Here is a 27465-nt window from a genome sequence, read left to right as displayed (position 1 = left end):
TGTGTTTGCAAAAAATCTGAGGAACTGAAGCTCTAATGGACCGTGAATTATTTCTGTTTCAGAGACTGGGTCCACCAAATACGCTGCATTTGCTAGTCAGAGATGTGAAAAAGGTAAGCAGTGTTTTATTTGTGTGATTGCATTAGCCATGTGAATCAACAGTAAAAGCAAGCATAGCATGGGGCCAAGCAGGCATTTGAAATTAGATGGCTGCTGTTAAGAAAAGTTAAATGTCTCCCTGTGTAGCAAAGAGTGATGTCAGTCTGAGCTGGGTATGGCAGTGCTAGTAATTTAAAAACTAAGGAGCTAGCTGAATTAAGCTCCTCTAGTGTAATGTGGCATTTGAGATTTAGGTTGTCTGTGTTTCTTCTCTACAAGAATGCAGCATTACAGTGGAAGCAAAGGCCTGCTAGGTTAACTGGAAGCCCCACTCATGACTGTGGAATTTCTTGCATTACGTTTGTTTCCTTGTGTGTTTTCCAGTTACTTTTCCTCCACTAGTCTATCTGGGAGAAAATCTCTTCTGTCCTAAATTTTTTACTCATTTGTTTCCATTTCATGAAAATTTGTTCACTGTATGTGAGTAGGGAGGGTCATTGTGAGATTTGTTGTATTTTCTCTCTTAGAGGCTTTGAAGCTTTCATTCAGTTAAATTCAGCTACATGATATTATCTGTATTAATTTCTGCAAGGAAACTCCCAGTCATTCCAGGGAGGTTCAGATGTGGGGATTATGCAGTACTGTGTTAATGTATAATTCATATTCATCTGCTTCATAGCTTAACTCTTTTCTCATTCAGTGTTTCACTGTGAGTGTCACTAATGTTCCTCTGCATTCTGCTGTCTGTCTGTCTCTCCTCTTTTCCATTGCATTTCCACGCTCCCTCCCTCAGCGGCAGTCCCGGGGATTCAGTTGGGTTAACCTGGAGGTGATGTGCTTCCTTAGGCTGTGCTTGTTCCATCATAGCAGCTGCTCAGTGGTGATGTAGAACCAGTCATTGCTGTAGGATGTAGCCTGGACCATGAAGCACTCTGTTTTTCCAGTGGAGTCAATACAATTATCCAGTTTTAGCTGTAACTGCCAAAATTAGAGTTTGCCTTTTGCTTTGGTTCTGGGCTGCACATTAATCATGGTCTGCATTGTAGTCTCAGCTGTAGATAATATGATGAAATATAAGTTTCAATTAAAAAGTATATGAAGTATGATTTGCAGGGATAGTCACCATGAAATTGTCATGCTTTTATACTGGATGATAATTAGTATAGAGTTTCTTAAGTTCATAAATATAACCCTTGTAAAAAATATAAACTTGTATGGACACTCATATGTGAGTAAATCAAATGAAAATTTGTTCAGAAATATGAATTCTGCCAACAACAACACCAAAAAGCTATGACCCCAAAAAATTTCATTATGTGAATCAGTTAATTTCATACAAATGCTCAAAGACTGAACCCAGTGGCTGTAGGTAATACCCATGTTCCAATTTAATTGTGACATATGTCTAGCCAGGCAATTTAATCTGTGTCGTGTTTTCTTATCCTAAATCCTCATTAAGTTGTGGGTCTTTTTGTTAGGGAAATCTTCCACCAGATTATCATATCAGCCTGATAGATATTGGCCTTGTCCTGGAATATCTCATGGGTGGAGCCTATCGCTGCAACTACACTCGGAAAAGCTTTCGGACTCTTTATAATAATTTATTTGGACCAAAGAGGGTAAGATTTAATTAATTCTAGATGTCCCATTGTAGTAGTAGTAAAAAATAAGTAACACTGTTTCTTTGTTTTTGTGAAACACTGCATATTAAATTCTAAAGAAGTGCTGTAAGGTAGAGCATGAAACTCCAAGAGCGAAGTTATGTAAGAAAGTTGTAAGACATCTCTGTTAAAGGACATCAGGACATGAGAGGTGGTGAATGCACTGACCTGGAGGCGAATTTCCTCCTATTCCAGTATTCCTAATCCAAGTATTCCTAACTGTGATGTGCTTAGAAGCACTAATTTTTTTTTTTTTTTTGGCTTTTGTGACCATCTGCTGATTTTCATTCTCCAAGCATTATTTATCAAATTATTCATTTAACTTTCCAGTCTGAATTAAAATCTTTCCTTTGAGTGGAGGATAAATATTTCCTAACTCATTGCATTCCTGCAAATACAACTTAAATGAAGAGTAACTAATAGCAGCACTATTGGTACAATTTTTTACAACAGTAAGTTTCATAATAAGTGCTGTACATTTGTAAATGAAAATGGGATTGCTTTGTATTGTTTGGTCTTTCAAATTTTCCTCCCATCTAACTGATTCTCTTTTCTATTTTTTAATATTCAGCCAAAAGCTCTTAAACTACTGGGAATGGAGGTAAGTTGGATTCATTAAAAAAACTGGTTTTATCAAAACTTTCCTGGTACAATACCCTTTTGTTTTTATTTGATTTTCCTAGGGTGTAGAGGACTTAATTTTTTGTTCTCCATTTGAGATTTTATGTCCTGTGCTTCAGAGGTGGTAAATGCTTTGTGTAATTGATGGCCCCTGAATTTTCCACAGAAAACAGAGATCACCACTTGCAGTTGTTAAAACTGCTCAAGGAGAAGTACATGCTCACTTGCTGAGCTGAAGAGTCATCTTTGGAAATGGTGTGGGAGGTTGAATTCCGAATTTGGATTTAAATTTTGTTGAAAACAGTGCATAATGCTGAGCTTGCTTGAACAAGAACTGATTTTGTAGAATAGCAATTTCTTTTACATGCAATCCATTTCTGAGAATTGGACTCAAGGTCTACAGTGATGATGAACTCTGCCTTATATATGCAATGTTCTTCCTACATTTTTTTAAACCCTAATTTTCCCAATCATGGCTTTTCTCCCTTCAGGATCCTGCTTCATTGTCACTACTTCCCTTCAGTTACTTCCATGTTGGTTCCTGTAGTAATGGCCTCTCCTCCCTATCCCTTTAAGAAATGGGATACTTAATACCTTCCAGGTGCACTGCATACATAGGAGGAGATTGCTTATTCCAAGGTGAAGACTCCCTTTGGTATCTTGCTGTTCTTTAGGGTGCTGTGTGCCTGTCTTTGCCTTTTGCATGTTGCCATGGCCTGCACGTCAGTCAGAAAAGTGCTCTGGTACCTGGAAGATGTGCAGAGATAGCCACAGACATGTGGAATCAGAAATGGCAGTGGAGCCCCTCTGTAGAAAATTCAGCTTTGTTAGAGTCCCACTGACACTGCAGAGGAATTCAGTAAATATTGATTGGTTGCAGGCCAGCCTGCACAATTCCATGTGAAGTTGGGATCTGTATACAATTGCAGTGTGAAGGGATGCCTGCACTACTGGGGGGTGTATTGCACTTTTCCAGGATGACTTGTAATTATGTGTACAAGAAACAGCACCCTGCACAAAATCTAAGTCTATGTGTGCTTGCCCAGTGCATGCTCTGTCCTATTGCATTCATGGTAGCAAACAGCAAAACCAAGTTAGAACTTAGAGTATTAATGTACTTGTTCCGCGCATGGTGCTGTTGCCAGGTGAGCTGTTAAAAGCTGATGGGAACAATTTTTCTTCCCAGGATGATGAGCCTCCCACCAAAGGGAAGAAGAAAAAGAAGAAAAAGGAAGAAGAGATTGATATTGATGTGGATGACCCAGAAGTCAGCCGCTTTCAGTACCCCTTCCATGAGCTGATGGTGTGGGCTGTGCTCATGAAGCGGCAGAAGATGGCCCTGTTCCTTTGGCAACGAGGGGAGGAGTCCATGGCCAAGGCTCTTGTGGCTTGTAAACTCTACAAGTCTATGGCCCACGAGTCCTCAGAGAGTGAGCTGGTGGATGACATCTCTCAGGATCTGGACAACAACTCAAAGTTAGTAGATGCAGAGCAGATTTCTTATCGACTTGGTACAAGCTTGCTGAGAAACTTTACTTTTAGTTCAGTAGAATAATTTCTAAATGTAGTTTCACAGAATGCCATTTGGAGCCAATTTATCAAATACAGACAAGGAAAAGTGTGGTCTTGGGATCTCAAGGCAACACTAGCAAGGAGAAGGCTTGCATTTTTTCTGACAGAATACATTCTTTCTTGAGCTTCTCTCTGTAAAACTAGCTAGTTTTATTTCACAAAGTTATTTTTAGAACTTACTCCCAGAAATTAAGGAGTATCTGATGATATATCTAAACTGCCTTCAAGATGTTATTGGTCTAAGTGAATTCCCTCTGTTCGTTAACAGTGTGTTTAGAACTTTTGTAGACTGTCCCAAATTAAGAGATTAGTTGTTCTTGTCACTATAATTGTGTGTGGATAAGCACAATGCCTTGTGAACAGAGCTAAAACCCCAAAACAGACTGATTTCTAAGTGTAACTTCACTGATCCTATCTTGTTCTAGAGATTTTGGCCAGCTGGCTGTTGAACTCTTGGATCAGTCCTATAAACATGATGAGCAGATTGCCATGAAACTGCTGACATATGAACTGAAAAACTGGAGTAATTCTACCTGCCTGAAGCTGGCTGTGGCAGCTAAACACAGGGACTTCATTGCTCACACCTGCAGCCAGATGCTCCTGACAGACATGTGGATGGGGCGGCTGCGCATGCGGAAAAACCCCGGCCTGAAGGTATTCCTGCCCTGCAGCATTCCCAAAGAGAGCTGTTGGAGGCAGCACTTTGTTACACATAGCAAAAGTCACTTACTTAGAGATGTTTTAAGAACATATCTGCTAAAAGCTAATTTCTTCAGTTTCCAATTTCAGGATATCTAAGGAATATTACACCATGACAAAGGAAAATATATCTCCATAAAACACTTAGCGTGATTGGAATCTGAGGAACAAATTGTGGATTTCAATAAAGCATGAGATTTGTTAATCTAGAACATGCTCCTATTAAAAATCAGTTGTAGACAAGCAAAAATATTTCCATTAGGGGTCCATGCAATGGGAATAGAGATAAAATAAACCATATGTGGACACATGCTTCTTAAATTGCTTAATACCTTACCAGCTGAGACTCAGTGTTGAAAAGAGTGAAATCTGGGCAATTGCATTGTGTGAAACCATGTGATTTTTATTTCCTGCTTCTGTGATTTGATGATGCAATCTCTCTTACTGATTTTAATATTTCCTAATTTGTTTGATTTACAAAAAAAGCAAGTAATGTGAGGGGGCTCTAAGAAGAGAAACACGAGTGAGTCAACACCAAGGAAGCAGAGCAGTGTTTGCTTGTGTGTGTTTTCATGTGAATAGAATCCTTTCTTTGTTGAGTTATGCAGTTGCTGTCACCCATATGGAGGCCCATCCTGCTCACCTCCTTATTTCCTTAAATCTCCCTTACTGACAAAGTGCTGTATCTGTTTTCCCAGGTCAGATTCCCAAGTTTGATGTACACATTGCACTGTCTCTGCCATTCCCAGTTTATTTCCACTTTCCCATATCTCCCTCTTAAACACAGTTGAAATCTTTCTGAAAGCCTTTCAGATTGCATCATGCTCTTCCCAAATCTGTTTATTATTTTCTTTTCTTTTTTCCAAAGAATTAATCAACCTCCTGATGTTTGTTCTGATTTCATTATCTGCCTTCTTTTCTCTGCTCCTTTTCTACACTTTGGCTTGTGTTTCTGTATCTAAGCAATCTCATATAGTAAGAGAATTTTCCCAGGACTATCTGCAAAGATTCTTTTACCTTTCATAGTTTTTTTTAACTATTATTATTTTAAAAATAATGACAGTAGATGTCTGAACTATAAACTCCACTAACAAACCTGAAGGCCTCTTTTAACCACTGTGTCATTCCATGGCATTTCTCTGCACACTAATTTTGGAGCAGAATTTCTTAACTGCAGGGTATTTGGAGATGGGAGGCTTTCCAGGGTGCCATATTTCATGAAATACCTTATTGCCAATGCTTCTTAAATACTTCCTCATTTCTATAGGCTTGAGGATATCTTGAATACTATGCAAAAAAATTTGGAGTTGGGACCTACCTTGTTACGAAATCCATAATATAAACAAATATTGAGTTGAATTCTTTCTTGTTCACAGGTTATAATGGGAATTCTCTTCCCTCCCACCATCCTTTTCCTGGAGTATCGCAGTTATGATGACTACTCCTACCAGACATCAAAGGAAAATGAGGAAGGCAAAGAAAAAGAGGAGGAAAATGCGGTCAGTAATTGAGATTATTAGAAAGTTCTAATATCTCAGGACTGCTCATTTTTCTGACCTTTCTGATTATGCTGTAGCTCATTCAGGTTCAAAATCTCAACTGCCTCTAGGGGATAAAATCAGTCTCTCAGTCATGGGAGAGTACAGAATGAATTCTCGGGGCATGGGAAGTGTTTGTGAAGTTCCGGATTTGCAGAATTCTATTGATGTATTTTTAAAAAGAGGTCAGTTGCTCAGGGGAATCCCTGCATAATTAACAGTTGGGTGGGGCTGTGGTTGAGGAAAAGTACTATTTTTGCTGCTGTCTACTGATGAAATCTGACAACTTTGGTCTTCCAGGATGCAAATGCAGATACAGGCTCCCGAAAAGGGGATGAAGAGAATGGAAAGAAAAAACAACCGAGCCTTCCAATTGGAACAAAGATCTATGAATTCTATAATGCACCTATTGTCAAATTTTGGTTCTACACAGTAAGTCATGATGATTAAACTGGCAGTGATCATTTTTCTCACACCTGTGAAACTGATAGGATTCCAATGTAAAAATAATAAACACGTAGTAAATAAATGTTTTACTGACTTTTGTGGAATCTAATGAGTAAAGCACTCCCTTTATTCAGAGGAAAATGCACAGACAGTGAAACAGAATGGATAATAACTGAAGCTTACATTGTCAGGTCTAAAGCTCCCACATGCTGTGAAGGAGGCTCTGTGTGGAATACACCAAACTAAGTGCAAGCTCCACAATCCAGGCACTCAATCCAAACTAGGCTGGATTCTCTTGCTTTGTAAAGGACCTGGCTCTGTTCTGCATTGAAATGTCCTTTAGGACCCAAGAAGCAACTCCATGGTATCATTGCCATTTGCCCTGTGGCTCAGATGGGAGCGCAGATCCCAGTCTGCTAAGACTTCATAGATTCTTTTATTAAAACAATTAAAACCAATCTAAACTAAAATACTTATTTTTGACCAAGCATCTAATTTTCTATTTATTGCATCAAGAATTATCGGGTGTTAAACTGTCATAATCAAACAGAACATCTGTTCATGCTGCTGCTCACAAATTCTGTGTGTGCCCTGTAAAAGGGATACTGGTTTCTTGTGTGTTCAAGATTAGGATGCTTGATAGGTCATAGTAATATGCAAGTTTTCAGTTTTAGCACATTTTAATCAGAAAATACTATGTTAATCCCTTTCTGCTGCCTGAGTTAATAATTTAAATGAAATTCCTATCTAATTTCAAAGAAAAGTGTTCAACATGGTTTTACAGTGCAAAGAAATTACATTTTAGTAGGCTAAAAAAGCCCCAGGCATAAAGGGCCCGGTTTAGAGTGCTTCAGAATTGCTGTTTTTCTTCTCTCAGCAATTGAGATAATTCAGCTGGCTGGATCATATGCTCCCCAGCCTCTGGGACTCCTTTAGCTGCTGGAGGCCCCTGGCTGTGCCAATGTGGGCTTTGTAGCAGGCCTGCTTCCTGCAGAGAAGGAAATATTTTTTCTTGTGCAAGTAAGGGTCTTCAGCAGCTGAATATTTCACACTTGGCCTCAACACCCAGGTTCATATGAATGTCCTAATTAGCACAGTTATTAGGGACCTGAGTAAAGGGGGAGGAATTCAGAAATTCAGGAATTTCTTTCCTGAATTATCAGGCCCCTCAGCTAAGAGGATTTGTCTGCCTTCTGTCTGGTGTTTCTCGTCTGGTGATGCAGCCTTCTCTGCTCTTACTGAATTAGGCTTTAGCAAGAAACTTGCTCCTGGGAGCTGCTTAAAGTAACCAGAACAGCTGCCAACCTAGTGTCCATGTAGATGGATTTAAGTGACAAGTGTAGGAAGAGGGACTGAGGAACAAGTTTGCATGCCTCTGGCTTCAGCTGAAGAGTGTATTCTTCCCAGATGGGCTCAACCACATAATCCAGGACTGTGTAATGGAAATTAGTGAAGAGTTGGGGTTTTCATGTGTATAAGCTATCTCAAGTAATTGAATACTACCCAGTTTGGAAGGATCCTAGAAGGCATCATCTAGAGTCCATGAAGGGTCTTCCTCTTTTTTTGGCAGATATCATACCTTGGTTACTTGATGTTATTTAATTACATCATCTTGGTGCGGATGGAACGGTGGCCATCAGTGCAGGAATGGATTGTCATCTCCTACATTGTGACACTGGCTTTGGAGAAAGTCAGAGAGGTAAAGCCTGCCCATATCAACATCCCATAATCCTTAGAACAAAGCTTGCTCTTTATAATGGCCTGGACTTGTGCACAGGGTTGAGAGGTCGCACAGGAGAGAGAAGACTGTCATATTCTAAATATACTAATAACTAAAAATATTCTTGCTTGAAGCAAATTTTGCTGACAGTGGAGGGTGTCTGATATTCAGACACCTGTTGAATATGACAAGATTTGTCTTTTTTCATGACCATTACTTCAAAAATGTAACTTGGAGTTTTTTTCTAACTGGTTTTCTGTTGTAAATTCATATGTTTGTTTGTTTTTTATTTCAGATTTTAATGTCAGAGCCTGGCAAGCTGAGCCAAAAAATTAAAGTTTGGCTCCAGGAATACTGGAATATTACTGACCTGGTGGCTATTTCAGTATTTATCATAGGAGCAATTCTTCGCCTGCAGAACCAGCCTTACATGGGTTATGGAAGAGTGATTTACTGTGTAGATATCATTTTCTGGTACATCAGAGTACTGGATATCTTTGGTGTGAACAAATATCTGGGACCTTACGTCATGATGATTGGAAAGATGGTTAGTGCCTAAATTGCTATAAATTGTCTTTAAGAACTTCATGTGAAACTAAATTCCATTCTGCTTTAAAAAGAGGTTTTCTGTGAAGCAGGACTGAATACAGCCTGTGAAAAGTTGCCTTGTGAATTTCATGCACACACACAAGATGTTACACTCAAGCAATAGCAGATTGCAGGTACACCAGGATCATCCAGAAACCCATCAGCTGTGCACAGGAGATTGTACAGCAATGATTATATCATCTCTTTGCAGCCACAGAGGAGATCTATGCTGAAAGCACAGCATACTCCATTTGATGCAAAGGAATGGGGATAGCAAAGGTTCTAGCATTTTAAGTATTTTGACGTATAATCTGGTATTCCTTTAAGTAACTGCTTTCTCTGCATTTGTATGTATGCTTAATACCTGAGTAGAGTAGTACTTAAAGTACTAATGAGTAGTACTTAAAGCATGATGTCAAGCAGATTTTCTTGCCATTTTCTTGTTTGCTGCAATTCCTGCTGGCAGACAGATCTGCTGCTGCCCCTGGTGCTGAGTCTCTCTGTGGTCCCTGCTCTCTCTCTGCAGATGATTGACATGCTGTACTTTGTGGTGATCATGCTGGTGGTGCTGATGAGCTTTGGAGTGGCCCGGCAGGCCATCCTGCACCCGGACGAGGAGCCCTCCTGGCGGCTGGCGCGCAACATCTTCTACATGCCCTACTGGATGATCTACGGAGAGGTGTTCGCTGACCAGATAGACCGTAAGAGTAGAATTCATAGTAAGAGTCTGTTTCCTGTTTCTCAGGCAGATGATCAGATCCAAATTAAAGACTGCTTTTAATTTGGAAGTAGTGGGTTTTTTGCTTTATGATGATATTGTTGTTGTTTTCTTGTGGCAGACCCGAGGGTGAGCAATTTTCTCTTCCCCATTCATGTGTCTGCTCTCTTGGTTTATATTCAAATTAAGTTAACACAGGAAGTGATGTAGTCTGGAATATTCTCTTGTCCAAGAGTGTGGCAGTATGAAGTGTTCTGTTTACTTGCAGGGATCAACAGAGATCATTCTGAAATGTTCTTTTCATTCAGAGGTTTACTAAGAGTCAGTTCCAACAGAAGAAAAAAGAAATAAATCCCTTGTGCAGGGAGGTTAAAATACACATATTCTTTCGTCTCCAACTCACAAGCAATGAGCTCATACATTTTTACTCCCAGTCATACATCTGTCTGCTTTCAGGAACGTTTCCATTTCATTAATCACTCATGTTGTTCATTTCTACACCTATGGGAAAACAAAACAAAAAAAAGCAATCTCCACTTGATTAGCTTTGGATGTGGAAATAGCCTTTCTTACAGGAATCCTGCACACTTTAAAAAAATACCTGTCAGCATTTTAAAGGAGATGTAAGCTGTCCTGTTACTGCTAATTTTGTGCTAATGTTTGAAATTTGTATGACAGTCCAATGTGCAGCTGGTCTCCTCTAGTGTGTATCATGTAGTTTGTACTTTATCTGAAATAATACAAGCTGCTCTTTCAGCTTTGTGTATTTGTTACCTCAGCCACCTGCATATACTGACAGGTAGGGAAGTGGAAGGATGAAGAACCTGAAGGTCTGAGTTCAAAAACCATCAAGGTTCATCATCATGAGAAGCTTTTTTTCTAAATGTCATTGAAATGTACTTTAACTGTTTAGAAAGGAATGAAGTGTCATTAGTCTGTCTCTGAACAGTGCACAATCAGCTCAACTTTGCTTTCCTAATGAATGTTTTTTCAATAATGTAACTCAGGGTACACTAGGTTACTCTTCCCAAGTGAAAGGCCAAGCCTGTCCTCTGCTGTCTGATAGTGCAGTTTTGGCGCACATGAGAGATCCTGAGCTTATCCTGGTTCACAAGTGGGACAATTCCCCCATGGAAAGGAAGTGACTGTAATGGGCTATCCCTTATCTCGTGTTCAGTTTGAACAAAGAATGTTTGCCAGTGTAGACAGTTTGATTTCTTTATAAATCAAACTCACACCTTACCAGCCATCTCTTTAGTGTAAGAGGTGTCCCAGGCTTCTCTCGTGCTTCCAGTCATTTCTCAGTCCTATACTCAGCATGCTTTGGATTGGAAATCTTTCTTCAGCAGTGCAAAAGATTTGGGGATCGAAAGGTTTGGACTTTCTGGTTGTACAAGTTCAGCTACTTGGTCCTTCCCAGGTCAGAAGCTTTGCAGTGCATAAACTAGCTTGGAAATGTGTGGCTTTACATTGTTTTAATATTAAAGTAATTCTGGCTATGCAAGGCATTCTTCTACACTGCCTTACAATTGTTCTGTAAATTTCTCCTGTATAGAAGTCTATGGACTGACTCCTGAAGATCTTTTTGCTTTCAATAAGAAATTTTCACTCTAATATCTCTGTGGTTCTCTGTAAACACACTGCAAAAACTGCCTCAGAAGTCACTGGGGAGTCATGGCTATGGGCAGTCTAATATGACTCTGACCCAAGAGTTAATGGCTGGTTTTGGCAAGGTCCAGAGGTGTTAAAAAATTATGGAAAAAGTATTTAATCAAATTTTTCCTCTGAAAGAAGGCAGTTGGACTTTGTCAGTAGCTTCTCTGAAGATGGGAAGAATCTTATAGATTCATCTGGAGATCACAAGTCACAGAATTTGCTGGGCTTGGAAGGTACCTTTGGAGATCATCCAGTTGAACTTTCCTGCTCAAAACAGGGTAAATTAGATTTATCCCAGATTGCTTAGGGACTGTCCAGTGATTTTTACAGTATCTTAAAGGATGAAGAGTGTGCAGCCTCTTCGGACAACCTGGTTTAAGTTGAATTGCCCAACTTTCCACCTTTGCCCACTGCTGCTTCTCCTTTCACTGAGAAGAGTCTGGCTCTGTGTTCTTTTCTCCCACACATCATCAGGTATTTACAACATTGGTAAGATCTCCTTGGCCTTCTCTAGACTAAATTATCCCAGCTTTCTCAGTCTTGCCTCATTTGTCAGGTAGCCCAATCTCCTTAGTAATGGAGATTGGATCTCCTCCTCTGTGGCCACAACTCCACTATTCTGATATGTCCATGCCTGATTTCTGTGGAGGAGCTGAGAACCAGGCACACAAGTCCACAAGTGGTTTCACCAGAGCTGAGTAGAGGTAAATAATTACCTCCCTTAATTTGCAGGTAACACTTTCCCTAATGCACCCCAGGAAGCTCTTGTGTGGTTCACTCTCTTTAGAAGATGAGCACAAGCAAAAAGTTATCAGCATCTTGTACTCAACAGCATCATATTCTTAAACAATAAAGAAACCTGGTTGAGTTTTATCAATAGTGTGACTTTTCTTACCAACATTTAGGAATTGGCAGGCAAGTATCCAGACTGGGAGTCCAAATGGGCATTAATGATACTGATGTTTTTACAGTGTCAAATAGCATGCCTATTAGTGGAAATGTAGCTATTCAAAAGAAGCAGCTGACAGATTCAAAGCCAGGGTGGTTAAAAAATAAAAGAGAGACAACGTTTCCATAATAGCTGAAAGAATGATTTTTGTGTGATAATTTTGAGTTGCTTGGTGTTGACGGCCAGTTTTGTTTACTTGCCAGAAATATCATGTATATTTAAATGATCATCTGCCAGAAGCATTTTGTGATATATTATTATCATTAGTTTGCTGCCATATGTAACATTTGGGGAAAACAGCATGAAAAGGAAATTGCAGAATGCGATGCATTTTTAACAAAGACATTTTTTCTCAACATATGTCTCTACTGTTCTGACATTTGAGTTGCTTATCCTTTCTTGGCAGCAGAACTGTATTTCCAGTCATCTTTTTTTGGGCTCTGTTTATTATTGTATTGTTTTCTTTTTTCTCTCCCTGCCTCCTTTCTATTCCGTTCCTTTGGACTGGTGTTCAGTCTATGCCATGGAAATCAATCGTAAGTCTCTGGGGAGAGCTGATTATCTCATTTAGCTGAATATGTTCATTAATGTTTTTCTTGACTAGTCAGTCATATTTTAATTGCAGCACTTATGCAATATTCAGGTGTGAATGTTGTTTTTCTACTGTAATAGTTTCATTAGGAAATAAGCAGAGGAAAAATATTTTAATACAAAATGCATATCAGAAGTTTTAACTGAGTTGAAGTTGTTGCTAAGACTTGTTTCTAGTACACTAACAGTAAAATAATTGGGTTTTTTAATTATGATGCATAAATGGCACTGTACAACTAATTTCCTTTCATTACCTAGATAGAATATTACTGTTGTTTTGGCAGTATTTTCATTGGTCCATTAGAATAAAATAAGGACTCACTTAACTTTCCTGCTATACTTCTCTTAGGAAAACCAGGAAAAAATTTAGGTCTGATGTTTGAAAAGCAAGTAAAATGAATGCTGTTCATTACAGTCCAAACAGCTTTTTGAGACCTCAGAAAATAAGCTTAGTTCATGTTCAAATATTTTGAAGTATTTTTCAAGTGAGGCTGAAACATTGTGGTTTTTTGCAAAATTTTAAAAAATACTGGGTTTTCTATTTACATAAACTAAATCTGTTATGAACTCTGTCAGACTTTGCATTTGCTTAGATTACAGCTAAGGAACCTGTGGCTGACAAGAACTTTACCTGCTACTAAATAGTTGCAAAAGTTAGCCTTGTATTTGACATCGGATGTGTTGGCACTGCACTTACAGACAGAAAAAAATTGCTGCATTTACCCAAATCCAAGACAGGTCTTACCCAAGACAACCTATGTAAACTTAGAATTACTTCAGGCAATTATCAATATTTTCTATTTTTGTCCCATTCTCAGTAGTCTTAATTTGTTGTTACTATATAATTTTCATTTTAGAATTGGATCTTTTTGGTAGCATTAACCTGCTGGTAACATTAACAGTCCCAGATAGGTCAAGTGATAGTCTGGGATCCATCTAGGGAATCCAGTAAGGGGCAAAAGGAGACAGGGCCAGAGACAGAAGGGTCCATCCAGGGGACTAACCCTGGTCCAAGGTCCATCCTGGAGGCAGAGGTGAGACACAGCTCGGGCAGGGACAGGTGTGCAGAGGGGGCACAGGTGCAAACCCCAGTGAAGCTGGCCAGGGACATTAAAGGGCTCTTCAGTACTCTGAGGCCCTGTAGGTTTTGAAATTATGCTCAGCAATCTGTTACCCCTAAAACGATGCTTTTATCTCTTTGGCAAGGTAGGCTTACAAGCTAATTTTAATAATATGTTTGTAATTCCACTATTAATATGTATGTGTATGCATGAAGATCTGGTCTTTGACTATTACTGTGAGAAAAAGAAACTCCATGGGAATGAGAATAGAAAGCCACACTGTACAGTAAGGAGTTGCCTCTCTGTTCACTAATATGGAAGCAGAATTTGAAGTAGAAATTATACATACTTGCTCCTGGAAATAATCTGACAAAAATTGGCAATGTTTATGCAAGTATCATCATTAAATAAACAAGAATAGTATTTTTAAGTATCAGGCAATTTGTGAAAAATACCTTTCCTGTTTTTCCTTCAGCTCCTTGTGGGGACAATCTTTATGATGATGATGGTAAACGCCTTCCTCCATGCATCCCAGGGGCCTGGCTCACTCCTGCTATCATGGCCTGTTACCTGTTGGTAGCAAATATCCTGTTGGTAAACCTGCTGATTGCTGTCTTCAAGTACGTGAACAATCATGCATCTTTGTCTTATTGTCAAGATAAACTTTCTGTTTGAGCCCAACAACTGATTCTGCAAGGGTTTGCATTCACTCAGGATCTCACTATTCCATGGATGTCGCTGGCAAGTTCTGGAAGCAGGGCGTGCCCTGGAGAAGAGAGAGTGGCTTTGAATTTGCCAGCTATTGCAGCAATGGATGTGAGAGAACCTGGCTACTTCCAGTTACCTTCTGATGGACAGTGGCAGGCCTCAAGGTTGCTGTGGAAAGATGAGAAATAGGATCCCTGAAACCTGGCACACACCTGACAGAAACCCGTGTAGCCGCTGGCAGTCACAGCTCTGCAGGAGAACAGCAGAACAAACTCAAAAGCCTGAGGCATTTCCACTACATCATCTGGCTTTTGTCATGTTTTGTTTTCCATTTAGAAAAAGAAATTAGGGCCTTGCAGAGTCCTTTCATGACCTAAAAAAAGTAGTCTGTATTGCCTTGAACCATCAGGTAGGATGGCTGTGTGTTGCCAAGGTCTGTGGCCAATCCAAGCAGGGTGCAGCATGCTCATATTTAGACTTATCTGGAGTAAAACTAAAGAAATTTCTGCTGCTTGTTCTTCCTACCTGCACCTAGATTGCATACTTTTCCTCTCATGATGTGGGGATTAAAAAAATAATGACTTGCTGGCAATACTTTCTGAACAGAGCACCTGAGAAAAGCAGGTGATCCGTTTTTGTTGCCTTCAAACATGTAGCGTTGGAGCGCTTGTTGGTGTAAGCTTGTGTCACAAATGCAAAAAACAGTCCTTCGTGTGCCCAGAAATCTGCAGCTCACAAAGCCTGTCTTTCATTTGATGTATGTAGCTTAAAAGGTCATGAATTTAAAGTACTCAAATGCCAGTCACATAGCTGGGGAGAAGGGGAAGAATCTTACAATGGTAGCTATTATTGGCTGAAGGACCAAGGCATCAGCAGTTTGGGAAGTAGGTCATGCTGTTAACTCCTGCCATCCCAGCCTGCTTGCACAGGGCTGAGATATAGCTGGGGAATTCCTGCTGTAAAGGAGACACGGATGAAGACAGATTGTTATTTATCATTGATCATAGTCTTATGTAGACTTAACCTAAAGAAAGTAAAATCTATGTATACACAGGAATTCTTTGGTTTCGAAGAGATGTTGTAACTGGTTTTATGGATGTAGAGATTGTAAAGCATATAAAGTTAGGAAATAAGTGGACAGAAAATATAAAAAGGAAGTTCCAGTATCATCACCATCATAGAAGTGCAGTGTGCTGTCTGAAGATACTTTAAAATAGCTTGGAAAGCCTTTTCTAAGACAGAATATCAAGTCTGCTTTCTCTTAGTTGGTATTTCATAACTGTGACTATTGTTATCTCTGGATTGACTACTATCACTTCTTATCAACTGAATTTTAAAATTAAACATCTTTAAAACACACCTTACTTTGCTGTAAAAATGATGAAGCTTCCAAGAATAAATTCCTTTACAAGAATCTGCAGCATGTTTTCGAATCAGAAGTTTGAGGGAGTAAAGTTTGAATTTAGGACATTCTGTGAAAACTTGAAAAGTCTTCTATGTAGGTCAAGCTGATTAGCATATTAAAGGCAAACTATGTGAAGCTTCTGAGTTTAGCATACAAAATACTTTTCATGGATTTAATACTTTGTGTAGCATCAAATACTGGCCTGTGTTAAAAGAAATAGTTTATACCAAGCCCCAAATACCAATTATGTGATGCATAAATTGTGTGAGTTTGTTTTCACTGGCACCTAAGGGATTTGTACAGTAGCAGCACTTGGTCTGAGAGGACTGTTCTGAGTGGTGCCTGAGGGATGCAGAACACCTGCTGTTTGCTACCTTCAAAAGGAGTGGTGCAATCACGAGTTCAATTTAATCCTTAGTTCAGTAGCACCCACGAAGAGCTGAACCAAGCAAATCCTGTGGCTCCATGAGGTTATTGAGCTGCTGCTTTTTTCAACACAGTTCTTGCTCAGTGAGAAGTGGGATTAGGGACCTCATAGAAACTGTACCTATGTTTCCTTTCAGCAATACCTTCTTTGAGGTAAAATCAATATCCAACCAAGTCTGGAAGTTCCAGAGGTACCAGCTGATCATGACATTCCATGACAGACCTGTCCTGCCACCACCAATGATTATCTTCAGCCACATCTACATCATCATCAAGCGGATCTGCTGCCGCTGCAGGAAGGGTGATGGAGACCAGGACGAGCGTGACAGGGGACTGAGTACGCAAAAAATCTTCTCTAAATTGAGTTCTTTGCACCATATTAGCAGAAAGCAGCAGCCTCTAGAACACTGAAGTGTTTTGTTCACCTTGCCCATCAAGTGTATTTGCAGAAGAGAGTATGGGCCAATATTTGTATCAAGTATATGTATGTATGTAACAGCTCTTGGGCTCTGTGGGTACCTGAGAATTTGCAACTCTCAGATGCTAAAAAATACTTCCTTTAACATTCTTTCTTAAAACAAGATGGTATTTTCTGCATTCAGGGGTTTACCAAATTCTGGTGAAGCCCATATGTTGGGAGGGGCAAATAGGAATTACAGAAGGAATACAGTTTCAAATGTCAGTTATAGTGTCAGCTCTTTGTGAGCAATCTGTGACTGTGAGTATCCCCACCATCATTTGGAGATTTATCTGTCATTTCATAGGGAAACTGTGAGGATTCTTCTCCTAACATACTCTGTAACTGTTAATTAATATTTTCATTATATGCCTCATGGAAATAATGTGAGGGATGCTCACAACATCCCTCTACTTCTACATTTCACAGGAAACATTTTTGCACAAGAGGAAAAATGAAGAAAGGAAATGTAATGTTCCTTCCAAATGCAAAGGGACAAATTCAGATAAAGGATGAATTGTTCCCACAAGCTTATATTCCCCTTGGATTTTTCTTATGTGATTAGAAATTTATTAACATCTTATCCAAAGAATATCTCTGAACAATCTGTTAAGTTTATCTGTTGCCTATAACTCACATCCTTTTAAGAATAACACTTGAATGAAGGAACAGCCAAACTGGCAGAGATTGCCCAGGTCTTTATCTTGTAAAATCTGCTCCATTTGTTCAATGCACAGCTGTTGAAAAGTGCCAAAGTCATTCAGAACATAGAGCCCCCTGTGGATGGCCATGGAAGCAGATGATGCTCATCATGCATTCCATTGTCTTCACAGCTCTGCCCATCTTTAGCTAAGTGCTCATTGCTTATTTAAAAAAATCATCTGTTCATTTAGTAGGAGTAGGAGTAGAATCTGCAGTATGGCCATGTCTAAAATAAACTGCTAATTTGGATTTAAACTGTCTGCCAGAAGTTCAGAAGAAGGAAACTCCTCTTTTGTTCTTCTCTTTTGCACAGAGTTATTTCTGAATGATGAAGAGCTAAAGAAACTCTATGAGTTTGAAGAGCAGTGTGTAGAAGAATACTTCCAGGAGAAAGAGGATGAGCAGCAGTCATCTAATGATGAACGCATCAGAGTTACCTCTGAAAGGTGCCTGTTGTAACAAAAATCCACTCTGTCTGTTGGGAACAGTCTTTTTAATATCTTCTTTATACCTGTGGTTGAGGGAAAATACAAAAGATTTTGATCTTGAAGAAAGCCACCACCAACTCAGAAACTGATCTGAATCCCAAATAACTATCTGAGCAGGTGCATCTCTCAAAAGAGCAAAGTTCTTGTTATTCCTTCTGTTTTGTCACTAAATCTGCTGGTTTGGGTAGCTTTGTTATAAGAGCATCTTTGCTTATGATTAATTGTGTACGTCTTATCCATATGAGGATCAGAGTGATGCTTTTTATCCTCTTGAGAAAATTGCTGCTTGCTGAGCTTCCAACAGTTCATCCAACCATGAGAAACATGTTGGAGCTTAATGACAAAAGCACTGAGGGTTCTGCCCTTGGACCTGTGGTTTACATGAGGGTCTGGCACTCACAACTGCTGAATTTTAATCTTGCCACAGATTCTCTTGCAGGCTTTGAACAAGGCATTTAGCTTTTCAGTGTGAACTTCCCCATATAAAAGATGGGGAATATTCCCATGTTAATCATTATGCTTGCTCTGAGGACTAGGTAGTGTTTGCACATTGCTGTGTAAGCACACAGTGCTAATGGCAGCAGCCTTTTTTACCAGGTCACTTGGCAGGACTGTTCCCAAAGGCTCTGCCTATTCTGTCAGTAGATCTAAGTAAGTCAAGAGATGGGGTCTTTTGTCATTTCCTTGAAATGAAGAAAAATTCTCCCTGTAATGAAAATCATACACATTTGAAACACTCTTTCACCTTAATCTGTCTCAGAGTATTCTGTTGATTAAGTACTCCAAATACATATTTATCTATATATCTATTTGAATCTTCATTTTAACATTTGTTATGAATTAGCTCTGTGAGCCATATAATTCTTTAAGAGATAAAATTCTTTCTCTTGAGAGAGGCCCTGAACATCTTGCATTATTATATTTGAAATTTGAGAATAGAGAAGTAAATTAAACCTGCTACATATATTTGAGTAGTTTCTATCACACTGGTTATCCGTGGCAATTTGTCAAATTCCTAGGTATTGTGGCAGAGAATAAAGCAGGGCTGATAAGCCTCACTGATTCACTATGGTCCATGGCCACAAAGCAGATTTGCTTATTTCTTATGGCTCCTTGCTCCAGATGCTTCATCATCTTTTGTGTATGGGAGCAAGAAATCGTTCATTTAATTTCCACAGTAGATTTATTAGTGTATGATCTCTAAGCCACATTCCAGCTAATTATGTTTATATGCTTTTTTCTAGTACCATCGCATCCATTATGATATAAATGATAAAAAGAAAATGGGAAAAAGTATTATTTTAATTGAACTAGACAATAGTTCCATTCCCTTCAGCTGATACAATATAGAAAGGTATTTCAAGAGCAAAAGCAATCCCTTCAACACCAGTAAATGTTTCCCTCTCATGCAGCTGCAGAACCTGTTTTACAACATGCTTTGATGCTATTTTAAGTCACCCTGTGAGCATGCCATTAGAAAGTACTTTTCATGTAATTAATTTGATATTTCACAGTGAAAGAGAAAACAAGTGAGCACACAGTGGGTGGCACACGCAGAAATGCTAATAGAAGTCTGTCCCTAAGGGCTCTCTTGCCATGAATATAAGGGCAAAGTTCAAATACCCCTCTAATATGGTGTACAAAAAGCACGGATAACAAGAAAATGCTCCTGCTTTTGTTGCTACCCATAGGAAAAAAGAACAAGGCATGACAGACACCACAAAATTCTGCCTTAGGAAGAAATCAGGAGCTGTGTGCCTGTAATGGGTTACTGCACAATTCTACAGGTTCTGTTCTCTGCTTCCTTTCTTATACCCTACAGAGTTGAAAATATGTCCATGAGGCTAGAAGAGGTGAATGAAAGAGAGCATTTTATGAAAGCCTCTCTGCAGACAGTGGACCTGCGGCTGTCTCAGCTGGAGGAGCTCTCGGGCCGGATGGTGAACGCTCTGGAGAAGCTGGCGGGCATCGACAAGGCCGAGCTGACGTACACGCGCTCGCGGGCCTCCTCCGAGTGTGACGCTGCCTACCTGCTGAGGCAGAGCAGTGTCAACAGCTCTGATGGCTACAGCATGTACAGATACCACATCAGTGGCGACGAGCTCACCTTTGATGACAGCACCACGCCCATGTCACCGGCCATGCGTAAAAAAGCCCACTCTATTGGTACCAAAGAAGATGGAGCAGACCCAAGGATGCTGGCTCCAGAACACCAAACTGGACTCCACACCTCGAGTCCTAATGCAGTTGCTACAGCAGATCACAGTAAATCTACACTAGAAATTGCACAGAATGTTTCCAGAGCCCATTCTGGCTCAGGTGGTTTGGGGAGTGAAAAGCAGGGGGTTTTCAGTAGTGATGGAATGATCCCTCAAGGTGTGAACCAGATGAATGCTGTTACAAACAGTCAGTCAGCAGCAGGACCAGATTTTCAGAACACTCAGTTAAAAGTAGAACGTACCAAGTTAGAAGCAACCATCTCTTATCCCTTGGACAAATCCAAAGCAATGCGCTATTTTCCTCCTGAAACTTTCAGTGCTTGTCAAACCACTATGATGAAGTCAAGGAGCTTTATATTTGCACAAGGTGGAAAGCTGGTTGGAGGAGTTAACAACTGGACCTCAGAGTACAGTACCATTATGGATCAGGTGTGCCCTTCTACAATTGAGCAGTGGGCCACGGAGTGGAAATACGAAGTTGAGCAGCAGCTTTCTCAAGAGCGTCCTCCAGAATACCCTGGGCTGATCTCTGAGGCAGAAAGGCAAGCAGAGGAGAAGCAGATGGACACAGATGATGACAGTAATGTTGCTGAAGCAGGTATGAGTGCCTCTTACACCTCTATGCCTGCCCCTGTCAAGGCTGAGAAGGAGAATTTCCTGTCAGCAAAGGAAGAAAGGACTCCTGGGTTCCCATCAGTACGCTCCAAGAGTTTGCACAGCCATTCCCGGAAAGCAAAGTCCGTGAAGGACAAATTAAATAGACCAGGACATGCCAGCAGTGTAACTAATTTGGTGGTAGCGTTTGGCAGTGCAACAGAAGAACAGAAAACCAGGCAAGAAAATGCATCCACAGAAACTGAATGTTAAAGTGGCTTATGGTCCCTGTTTTACCAACAGTTGAGAAAGCAGAGTGACAAATTGAACAAATTAGGGATTTTAAAATTAGTTTCTAAAGAAGAATTGTGAATATATGTATTCCTCTTCTTTTAAAATTAATAGATGCATGTTCTGTTCTTAAATAAATATTTGCTGGGTTGGGTGAAAGGGAGATGTTCTCTCAGGGGCAGATAAAAGGTAGGTACAGTCCACAGATGCCGAATATATAGATATTCCTTTGTTCCATTTCAGCCTCTCTCATAGGCTCATTTAATGCCAAGCTCATTATAAAGCTCTTAGAGGAAGAGCAATATTATAATGTAATAATTTTATCAGAAGATTTCTCAAACTGAACACATTTTTAACCAGCCTTAGTTTTATCCTTACTTATGCAGCTGGTTTCTTTGTAGCCATGGTGTTTTTTCAGATCAAAACAAAATTGTTGGAGGCAAGGAAAAATTACGCTGTCCCTTCTTTCACTTCTGATTTCATGCATGCTGCTCAGCTTCTCTTTCAGAATGGCATGACATGGCATTCTCATCCACTAAAATAGGTCAGACTGGCAAAATACAGTTGTGTTTGGAGAAATCTGACCTGGAAAGCCACATGTAGACATATTCTTAATCTGTCCTTGAACTTCAGTGGCATAATCTTGCTTTCAGTACTACATCTGTCCCCAACCCAAAGCATGCTGTGACAGCCTTAAACTGTTGAAAAACAGTGATCATTGTTTCAAAATGTTTTGGGAGATTCTAAGAATATCACGTACATAGATATTTTAATAATAGAAATCCAAGATCTGCTTTAGTATTTTATATAAATGAAGATTACAACAGAAGTCCATGCAGACTTAGAAAAAGATTCTGACTTTTCTTAGATGCCTGCAAGTGAAAACAAATCAAAACAGAATGGGAAAGGTGTTCTGATCAGGTGAGATTTTGATCTTTGCTTGAAACAAATCTACTGTGACAAATTCATCTTCCATTTTGCAATTTCATTATGACACACGAGGAACAAGGAACAGTTTCTAGGAGTCTGTCTAAACAATATATAGATTTTCCAGATGAGAATAGCAATTCTTGTTTTTGAGTAAATTTTCTTGAGTAAATTTCAAAAACAAATGTCAAAGGAGAAAAAAAGTCTCTACAGCAAAATTGTTTTGAGGACAAAGAGTAGAATCAGCATCTGTAGTTAGATGTATCCAGAGCACTTGTCTCTGCAGTGGCATTCTAAGTATTAGGTTTTGATCATTTTCTTCATAATAGCAGAGTGTTATTTGCCTCATTCTTCCCTGTTAAGTTTTAGGAATTTTGATTTCCCAAATATTCAGCACCTCTCTTCAACAGGGGATGCTTACCACTGGGCAGAGAATTTTGAAAATGAGTTAAAGGCAGAATTCTAGTCCAAGGTTTATGCTTAACTCATTCATATGCTATTTTGAAAAGATGTAATTTCTTTTTTCACTCACCATCAGCCCCACAGTGCAGGTCTCAGTGTCCTCCTTGACAATGATGCTTGCAGCATTTTGAAATGCAGAGATTGATGGATTGGCTTTATAAATGCATTAATGGTATCTGATTTGTATTGTTTGCATTATATTTTCATGCTCCATCCATTTTTATACCCTGAAGTACTGTTACTAGACTGAATGATCATGGAAAGTGCACAGACATTTCACACAGTTCAGTCATCATTTCTTTTGGATTTTTGCTATCTTGGTTCTTACCAGCAGGTTTACTGGTTTCACTGCTGTTGGAACAGTGTTGACATTTTGCTTTTTATGTGGGTTTCTCTTTTCTTCAACTTAGGGAACTTGACATTTTGTACAAACAGAATGACATTTGAAATTGTTTCGCTTCCATGTTTACTTCTGTGTTACCATTCTGTGCAACTACATAGCCATTGTGTATATGTGGTTAAAATAGCCTCCAGTTTGCCAATGCCTTTTTATTGTTTGCCTGCACATTCACCAGAAATGGATTCATTACAAACACAAAGGGATGCAGCTTTTCAGCACTGTGCTAAACAAGCAGTATGCATTGTGGAATGGAATACAGTGTGTTGCATACCTCTTGTTACATTGTCTTTATAAAATGTGTGTTAATCATGCTTTTGACCACTTAATTTTTTTAGCACTTACATTGAAAATTTGTCTGATAGCATGTAGATTTCAAACAAAAATATTTTACCTTTGTATTTATATACTTCCTTTGTGTAAAAATATTTATAAAGAAACACATGAAAAATATGGTAAATGAATTCAATATACCAATTTTTTTCTCTATAATGTCCGAACACTTTACTAATCTGTTTCTTCTTATGCAGTGCATGGGCCAAACATCTTCTAATAATTTTTTTTTTTCTTAACAGTTGCCAGTAATTTTGCATAAAGTTTTCTACAGAGGGATGATTTTAAGAGGTTTGGATATTTTCTGTGTTCCCACACAGCATGAACTGAATGAAAACCTCTCTGCCACTACATGTGAAGTAACAACACTTTACTTGTTGGCAGAGTCATTTTGGACAAACAGCCATTTTAATAAGATTTAAATATGGTTTTGTATGTGCATAGAAGACTAATAATGGATTTGGAGCTCGCTAAGCAGAATAATGACCAACACATTTGCATGTCTGCCTCCCTGCTTTCTTGAATAGTGGCTGAAAGGATGCAGGCAGAGAATTTGCATTTCTGAAGAGGCATGTTTAATAGTGCTTTTCAGGAAGATGTGTCCCCCTTCACTGCTAGGCATGTGGTGACTCCACAGCAATGTCACTGTGAATTCCATTGCCATGATTTATTGTGTGCTTGACCTATAGTGAAGCAAGTCAAGCTGAAAGGGTGTGTACTCTAGGGCTATGTCTGTGCAGAGATATTACTCTGAGGTAATTCAAATTGGTTCATCTTACAGTATCTTGCAATACAAACATTTCCCTTTCCCCCAAGGCAAATGTTTTCAACACAGTGACTAATTGTCATATTCACAAAGGCAGGTTCATGACCCTACCACCTGATTCCATGAGTTACCCCTTTCTACATTGCACCATTCAGGGACTAGCTTAGCTTTGCCCTCAGCCTCTCCTGTTGCAGAGTCACTTTATCCATTTTAGAAGCTGGAGATCAATACCTGAGAATAAAGAAAGTCCATTTTCCATATTATTTACTAATCCATTAAAGTAGCCATTGAAACCTTCCAACTATGGTTTCTCTGTGCTGCTTATCTGGATGCTTTCCAAGGTTCTGTGCTTGGCATCTTCAGCAAAATATTTATCTGTTCTTCCAAATAAAAAAGAACATATCTGCAAGGCCTTGTCAGGAAAGAGGAACATGAGGAAGGTGCATGACCAAGGATGTTAAGAGGATCATTTGCATTAGCTCTACCAGATGAATAACAGGAGTGTGCCCTGTCACAGCTGTTCTGGGCTGACACAAAGGCAGTGTGCTGCTGGCGCCCTTCATGTGGAGCAGGTGAGTTTTCCAAATGACAGCAGTCCTTGGACACAGTGCTGGAGTCCCACAGACACTTCTGCAGCACTGTCCTGTCTAGCAGGGCACTTCTGCCTGAATTAGTGTTGCACTCAAAAGCTGTTGGGAGCCTTAGATGTAAAGTTAAGAATTTATTGTTGGTGTAACAAGTTTTAACACTCTAATATATTAATTGTTATTAGTTTAGATCCATCTAATTAGAGGAGACAAGAAGAAAGAACAGAAAAGAATACTACTATGCTACTAATGGAAAACCAGAAAAAGCTAAAGTTATTCAATGTACACTTCCTACTATCTACCCTTTATTTTGATGTTTATTGACACCTGCTCTGATCCTCTGGGGCTAATGGTCAGTGGCTACAGTGAGGATAGTGAGGACACACTGCCAGCTGTCAGCATCCCAGATCCTCTGTAGGGTGAGCATGAGTTCATGTTGTTTCTTTGTCTTTATTTTTTACTACTTTAGGGGCATTTTTATGAGAGCTACAAAGTTATATCTTGTTCTTCATCACTGGCCTTTAAATCCTACAAATAAACCTGAATTTCTTCATCATTAGAACAATTTCTTTCACAGCTAAACAAATGAGGGACAGCTCGAGGCAAGTTAAGGCAAGTTCAGACAAAGCAGTCCTGACAAGCCTCAGTCCTGAGGCCTGACAAAGTCAGCATAAAGCCTGTGGCCTGTTACTAGCACTGACAATTAGCCTCTGTTTGCTGGGTTATGAGGCTACATTAGCCCTAGGGGTGTTTTCTTCTCACAGCAACCATTGTAGATAAATATTCTACCACATGCAGCAGTCACCTAAGCTGAAAATTCAGCCTAATTGTGGATTTTGGTCCCCTGTTGTGATCCATCATCAGACAGGAAGGAAAAGTGATGTAAGGACGTGGTTGATGTGGTCATTTAAAGACCATTTCAAATGGTGCCAGGCACAGGAGTTTGGGGTAGGCATAAAGCAGTAACCAGCTGTACTTTTTGCATTGTAGGCTGACAAATCACAAGCCTTGGGAGGAGTGAGACAAACACTACAGATTTTCTTAAAACTGCAGTTTTATTTTGTTTTTTCCAACTTTTAGCCTTATCTGCAGAGTTTGACATGGCAAAGGGGTGCTTTATGGTTGATGCCCTCTATCTTTACAATGGATGTAAGGTTTTAAATTATTCTTTGCAGATTTTAAGCTGAAATATTTAAGTGCTGGTGTCCACCTAGTGCTTAGTGTTGGAGTAGTGAAAAAGAGAGTGCATAATTTCATGTGCCTGCTCCTCTTTTGTCTCTGCAACATGAGCCCCCAGTAAAACCGCAGTGCTTCATCCTGCATGGCTCTAGATGCAAGCATCTCCCTTTGCCTACCCTAACTGGACTGCTGTGCTCAGCTATCACCTGAGCAAACCAACAGCCTTCAAAAAAGGCCATGGAAAAAGATTTGATTCTAGTTTAGAAGCACCAGTAATGTAATAATCACTATTACAATTCCTGTGTGAAATAGTCCAAGCCAAAGTAGAACACTGTGCCATGAACAGCACCCAGTAACTCCAGGCAAGTAAAACTTACACAATGGTTAACAAGGAAGGTGCCCTTACCTTTACCTTTTTGCATAGCAAAGCCCCATATCATTAAACCTCCACACAAAGAAGACACCCTCCCCTTCACAGATCTGCCTTGCAAAGGAGGCTTCTTTCCTGAGATACCTCAAGAAACTTCTTGTATAGTTTTTATGTCTTTTGTACATATTTGGCCAAGACTGTCAAATTTGCTGTTTTATGTATGTAAACACATTTTAAATGTTCTTCTCCTAGGTCTTCATCAAGGACATTCAGGGATGACTGGGTTTTTTACCAACTGCTTAATAAATTTAAGGCATTATGTTTTTATTCTGTAAGAGGTAATACAGATCTGTAGGGGTGGCTCCCTCACAAGTCCCCAGAGTCCCACACTTCTGAGTGCAGGCTGAGGCAACTTGGGTGCACAAACCATTGAGTGCAGAAACAGAGAGGTGTCCAGGTAAAGTAATAAACTGCAGCACTTTCAGGGAGAAATAGAACTGACTTCCATCAGTGAATCCCTGACTTTGCAGGCTTGCTGCACACTTGCTGTAGCTCTGGGCACATAGCTCTGCTGTGAAATCAGACAACACTTGTGTCTTTTTGTCTTGGAGTTCAAACCAATAATTGAACCAGTCTTCAGAGAGCTATGAAAACATGGAAGTTGCCATAGAAATACAGGCCTGGAAGAGATCATCTGCACTAGGCAAGTTCAGCTATGTCAATAGCATCAGTGGCAGATGGTGGTCTAACCTGTTCTTGAATATGCCTAATGAAAGCCATTCTCTAATCTGCTGAGATCAAAAGGGACCATTGTGAAAATCTGTTGTGATTTAACCCCAGCCCTCATGCATTGCATAAGCCAGAGCACTTCCCCAGCCACAGAGCCGCCTTGAGAGGCTGGAGCAGAACTTTGAGGAAGGTGCCTAATATGAGTGTGCACTGAACACAGCAGGTTCTGCACCCCAGCCATTGCTGACAGATAATTATCTGCACTGTCACAAACAGAGGCACTGTGTGTGAAAAGAGCCCTGGGAGACAGGCACACAGTGTTGGGGGTGACACCACTGGGAGAGCAGGCCAGGCTGCTTCTCAGAGAGTGGCCAAGAGAAAGGGTCCTGGCCAGGCTAGCACACAGGAGATACCACTGAATAACAAGGTAGAGGCAAGGAAAATAACTGTGCTGAGTAAAAAAAATTATTTTTTAAATAATGAGAGTAACACCAGACATCTGCAA

The 27465-nt window shown here is 39.7% G+C and overlaps 1 protein-coding gene across 4 annotated transcripts in view; it reads left to right on the top strand.

Annotated features, from left to right (window-relative positions):
• Positions 1–26187, top strand: part of TRPM1 (transient receptor potential cation channel subfamily M member 1) — an 86260-nt gene extending 60073 nt beyond the window's left edge. For 2 of the 4 annotated variants that reach the window (XM_074549482.1, XM_074549483.1), the window contains exons 14-28: positions 63–113; positions 1578–1718; positions 2332–2361; positions 3568–3857; positions 4379–4607; positions 6029–6151; positions 6491–6622; positions 8208–8336; positions 8653–8904; positions 9472–9664; positions 12784–12804; positions 14396–14540; positions 16597–16796; positions 17932–18064; positions 19929–26187. In XM_074549482.1, the coding sequence (XP_074405583.1) occupies positions 63–113; positions 1578–1718; positions 2332–2361; positions 3568–3857; positions 4379–4607; positions 6029–6151; positions 6491–6622; positions 8208–8336; positions 8653–8904; positions 9472–9664; positions 12784–12804; positions 14396–14540; positions 16597–16796; positions 17932–18064; positions 19929–21192 (3333 nt within the window). In that variant the 3' untranslated portion in view covers positions 21193–26187. The remainder of the gene's footprint in view (positions 1–62; positions 114–1577; positions 1719–2331; positions 2362–3567; positions 3858–4378; positions 4608–6028; positions 6152–6490; positions 6623–8207; positions 8337–8652; positions 8905–9471; positions 9665–12783; positions 12805–14395; positions 14541–16596; positions 16797–17931; positions 18065–19928) is intronic. The other 2 variants (XM_074549484.1, XM_074549485.1) reach the window with 2 other exon arrangements.
• The last annotated feature ends 1278 nt before the right edge of the window (positions 26188–27465 follow it).

Source organism: Zonotrichia albicollis, chromosome 11, assembly GCF_047830755.1.
Source record: "Zonotrichia albicollis isolate bZonAlb1 chromosome 11, bZonAlb1.hap1, whole genome shotgun sequence".
Lineage (NCBI taxonomy): Eukaryota > Metazoa > Chordata > Aves > Passeriformes > Passerellidae > Zonotrichia > Zonotrichia albicollis.
This window is presented reverse-complemented; position numbering and strand designations above follow the sequence as displayed.